Source organism: Nicotiana attenuata, unplaced genomic scaffold (genome assembly GCF_001879085.1).
Source record: "Nicotiana attenuata strain UT unplaced genomic scaffold, NIATTr2, whole genome shotgun sequence".
Taxonomy (NCBI): Eukaryota; Viridiplantae; Streptophyta; class Magnoliopsida; order Solanales; family Solanaceae; genus Nicotiana; species Nicotiana attenuata.
This window is the reverse complement of record NW_017671790.1, coordinates 126193-131379: the sequence shown is the minus strand read 5'-3', so window position 1 is coordinate 131379 and position 5187 is coordinate 126193. Positions and strand designations below refer to the sequence as shown.

The following is a 5187-nucleotide window of genomic DNA, read 5'->3' as shown; positions in this document are numbered from 1 at the left end:
AGTAGAACCGACCCCATGTACTGGTAAGTGCGGAGCCTAACCTCGACGAAGTAGTGACGAGGCTACGTCGGGGCATAGCAACATATTTAACCTCCAACAGCTTATACTAAAACGGAAAGGAAATACATAATGAAATATACAGTAACTTGCATTAAATAATTACGGAACCCGGTCATTCTACCAATACTCAGCTATAACCAATCCTTAAGGGAGTTTCAACGCCACAATAATGAACCACAGCAGAAATGAATACAAATACAACAATTGATGCGGCGCGCATCCCGATCCCAACATATAATCAATAACGGTATACATATTCACCCATATTACTCCTTGTTGTGGCGTGCAACCCGATCCACCAGTCCACCCTTATTACTCCTCAATATATCACCATTATTCCTCCTGTTGCGGTGTGCAACCCGATCCCACCTGTCCACCCTTATTGCTCCTTGTTGCGGCGTGCAACCCAATCCCAATATATATATCAGCACCAATCACAAAATAAAAGACAAGTGTTTAACCAGTTAACTCAAACCCTCCACAACACTTTTACCTAAAACTAACACAATGGAATATCACTACAATTATGAAACTTCACCAGCTAAAAACTACACATCAAAACCAACCAAAGTGCGCCATTAAGCACCAATAAACCAACATAAGCCAACAGTGTGATATAATGGAACTATGGAACAATTAACAACACCAATAGAGAAATAACATTTAACAAAAAGAAATTAGGCATGGAAGCATCAATAAGCAAGTAGCAATTAAGACAGGAAAGCAACATATAGGGAAACGGGGAAAGGTAACAGGCTAAACAGGTAATTTGGCAACTCATAGGTGCTCGTCACCACACCTATATGCCACGCATATGGTATTTCACATAGCAAGCAAGTCAGGTATCCCTAATCCCTCAAGTCAAGGTTAGACCAAACACTTACCTCAGGCCAACGGATAATTCACAGCTCAAACACCGCTTTACCTCTTGATTCCACCGCCAATCCACTCGTATCTAGCCATATGTAACTTTATAACATCAATAAATGCTAAAGAAACCAATTCCCATGCAAAATTATAGACTTTCCATCCTTTTTCCTAAAAAGTCAAAAACCGACCCCGGGCCCGCTTGGTCAAAACTCGAAATTCACACCAAAACCCGATTATCCATTCACCCCCGAGCCCGGATATACAATTGGTTTTGGAATCCGACCTCGAATTGAGGTCCAAATCCCCAAATTTTAAAATTCCTAGGTTCTTCCCAAAAACACTCAATCCCATCATGAAAAACCCTAGATTCTAAGATGAAATCTTGTAAAAAGTTGAAATAGATTGAAAGAAATAAGTTAAGAATCATTTACCTAAGATTTGAGGAAGAACTTGCTCTAGGAAAATCGCCTCGTGAAGTTTAGGGTTTGAAAATTTGAGAAATTAATCAAAAATCCGGACCAAAACTCATTTTGAATAGCTGCAGTTATCGCATTTGCGATCACAGGTTCGCAAATGCGACCAATACTTCGCAAATGCGAAGCTTGGCCTGACCTGTTGTTTTCTCAAATGCGAATAATTGTTCGCAAATGCGGCCACTATTCAAGTCGCAATTGCGACAATGAACTTCGCAAATGCGAAGGTCCCTTCCCAGCCTATTGAAGATTCTTTGCAAATGCGATGCTCGCATTTGCGAGGCAGACTCCGCAATTGCGAAGTGCAGACCTGGACATACCAACAGTTTCTTAAGTCTCAAACACTTCATAGCCTATCCAAAACTCACCCGAGCCCTCGGGGCTCCAAACCAATCATGCACACAAGTCTTAAAATATCATACGAACTTGCTCATGCGATTAAATCGCCAAAATAACTCCTAAAACTACGAATTCAACACCAAAAAACATGAAATTTTTAAGATACTTTCAAACTTCCTATTTTCTCAACCAATGGTCCGAATCACGTCAAATTATTTCCGTTTGTCACCAAATTTCACAAATAAGGTTTAACTATTATAACGGACCTGTACCAGGCTCGGAAACCAGAATACGGGCCCGATACCCATGAGATCAAATCATTTAAATCATCTCAATTTCAGTCTTATCAATTTTTTTAAAAATTTATTTCTTCGGAATTCGATTTCGAGCATACGCCCACGTCCCATATTTTACTACAGACACTCTGGGACAGTCGGAACACGGGTCCGGGTCCGTTTACCGAAAACGTTGACCAAAGTCAACAAAAATCATCTTTTTAAGCCAAAAATCATCTTTTCTTAAATGTTTCACATAAAAGCTTTTCGGATACACGCCCGGACTGTGCACGCAAATCTAGGAAAGATAAATGGAGGTTTTTATGGCCTCGAAACACAAAATCAGATTCTAAACCAAAAGATGACCCTTTGGGTCATCACAATTAATTATTGTGACTTAGTTAGTGATCACAAGATATCAATCTCTCTGATATGGCAGTAGGAAGACAACTACTTAATTTATCGAGTGGTCACTTAAAAATGCTACTCAAGTTAATTCAAGCAAGATTACTCATTTTTTATATATTCTATACTAGTAAAGTACTTCTAATGAACTAAAATCTCATTTTTGAAAAGTTAAGAATGTAGGAACTTCTTTTTCAAGTTACTTGACTAGCGATAGATTATCATCATATCTTATATTTGTTGTTTCAGATTATGTAAGAGCACTAACTAACTACTTATTAAGTATACTTCCTCTGTCCCAATTTTGTTTGATGCTCTTTGGATTTTGAGAGTTAAATTTTTTTAATTTTGACCGCCAATTCGAACTCAAAATCTTTAATTTGTTTAAAATAAAATTTATATATTTGAAAGTAAAATATTTAAAAAGCATATAAAAAATCATGATAAAATAAACTTGTTTGCAATCAAACAAACTGGGACAAAAAATATGTATATGGTTATGTGTGCAAGTTTTTTGCCTTGTTTTTATCAATATAAACAATATCGACACTAACGAGTGAACATAAACGTGGGAGAGACTGAAAACCTAACACTCCAGTTCACTACTCAAAAAAGAATGAATTATAAAAAAATACATATGACATCACACAGAGGCGGATCCAGGAATTTAACTTTATGGGTTCAAGATTTAGAACTCTAGCACATACCTCAAGTTGTTATACAATAATAACCAAGCGAAATATATATATATGTAGCAAGTGTCGAACCATCTAACATAATATATATTCAATAAATATCACCATTACAATTGTACCCTACGGGTTGTCATGCTTTGAAAATGATCAAAAATCGCATCATTAGGTACACTTTCAAATACTTCATCTTCTGTATAACAAACTAAACAGTCATTCAAAAACTCATCACCAATTCTGCTACGCAAGTCATTTTTGATGTACTTCATTGAAGAAAAAGCTCTTTCTACCGTTGCAGTAGCGACGGGAAATATCAGACTTAACTTCACAAGCAGAAAAACAAGTCTCCAATTCTTGTACAAATCTGTTTCAACTAGTGTTTCTGAAAGATCTCCAAGTCCTTTCAAGTTAGAGAAATCGTTGTCTTCTTTCACAAAGAAAATATAGTTGTCAAGCTCGTAACTGAGATCTTCAAGCTTTGAACCACTAAACTCATGAGGATAAAGTGTAGCAAGTTTCATAATTCTTTCTTTATCATAATTTGCAAAAGAATCATCCGGACTCAAACTAGCCATACCAAGAAGTAGATTACTATTCACCGCATCAAAACGACTGTTAAGCTCTAAAAGTTGCAAATCAATAACAGTATTAAAAACTTCGACACGCAAATGATGAGAATATGTAACACTTGAACTCCTACGCTTTGACTTTCCGAGATTATAGTTCTTATCCATTTCAGGGATCACAATATCATGCTTGGCACAAAATGAAGAGGCATCATCTATCAAAGATTCCCATTTAGATTCTCTCATCCCTTGCAATTGCCTCTTGGCGAAACCAACAAGCTTCACAACATTTAGAATATCCTGATCTTTTCTTTGCAAAGCCATATTCAAATATTTGTAATTGCCAATAATTTTAACATCAAGTGTATCATATGCACAAACTTAAGATCTTATGTCATTCACTAAACTTTTTGCCACTGATCTCTCTAGATAATTTGCACCCTCACTTGCAAGAAACTCAAGTACATTAATGATAGACGAGAATAATATAATAAAGTTACGCACTGCCTTAAAATGAGAACCCCATCGAGTATCACCTGGCCTTTGGAGTCCAAGTTCTTGATTAGTCCACTTCCTGTATGAACTTCACCAAGCACTTGTAGCTCCTCTAATTTTTTTGCCTGATCCTCTCGAAGCATATCCCTACGCTTAAAAGAACTTCCAACAATATTCAAGACATTAGCAACAATATCAAAAAATTGATCTACATCACAATGTTTTTTTGTAACAGCTACAAGAGTCAATTGCAATTGATGGGCAAAGCAATGCATACAATACGCCGAAGGATTATCTTTCAGAATTAAAGTTTTAAGACCTTTGATTTCTCCTTGCATGTTACTAGCTCCATCATAACCTTGTCCCTGTATTTGAGATGGACTCAATGAGTGCTCTAAAAGCAAATCATAGATTGCTTTTTGCAATGACGATGAAGTTGTTTTTTTAACATGAACAATACTAAGGAATCGCTCAATAAGTTTGCCCTCTTTGTTGACATACCGCAGAACAAGAGCCAATTGTTCCTTATGAGAGACGTCCTTAGATTCATCAACCAAAATTTCAAAATAATCTCCATTCAAATCTTCAACTATTGCTTTCATTATTTATTTCGCACAAGCATTCACGATCTCTTTTTGGATATTTGGAGCAATCATCATGTTATTTTGTGGAGCAATTTGTAGCACAACTTTTTTCACTTCATCATCCCTATCTACATACCATTGTAGATGTGACAATCCGGCCCGTCGTCACGTGAGTTACCGTCCTGTTTCCCCCATCTTATGTTTCTCTATGCTTCATTGTCGGTATTTGATGTGATCGAGTTGATTTGGATTGGTTTTGTTAGGAAATGAGACACTTAGTCTCTTTAAGGAAGGCTTGTTTTGGAAAAGTCAACCGGATGTTGACCTATGAGTTAGATTGCTCGGATGTGGTTTTCGGTGATTTGGTTAGCTTCGGGGGAGGATTTGTGACTTAGGAGTGTGATCGGAATTGATATTGGAGGTCCGGT

At 36.9% G+C, this 5187-nt stretch overlaps 1 protein-coding gene across 1 annotated transcript; it reads right to left on the bottom strand.

Annotated features, from left to right (window-relative positions):
* Positions 1-3224: 3224 nt before the first annotated feature.
* LOC109210233 lies at positions 3225-4004 on the bottom strand. Its single transcript, XM_019373615.1, has one exon. The coding sequence runs from the start codon at positions 4002-4004 to the stop codon at positions 3225-3227; it is 780 nt and encodes a 259-aa protein (XP_019229160.1).
* Between the last annotated feature and the right edge of the window lie 1183 nt (positions 4005-5187).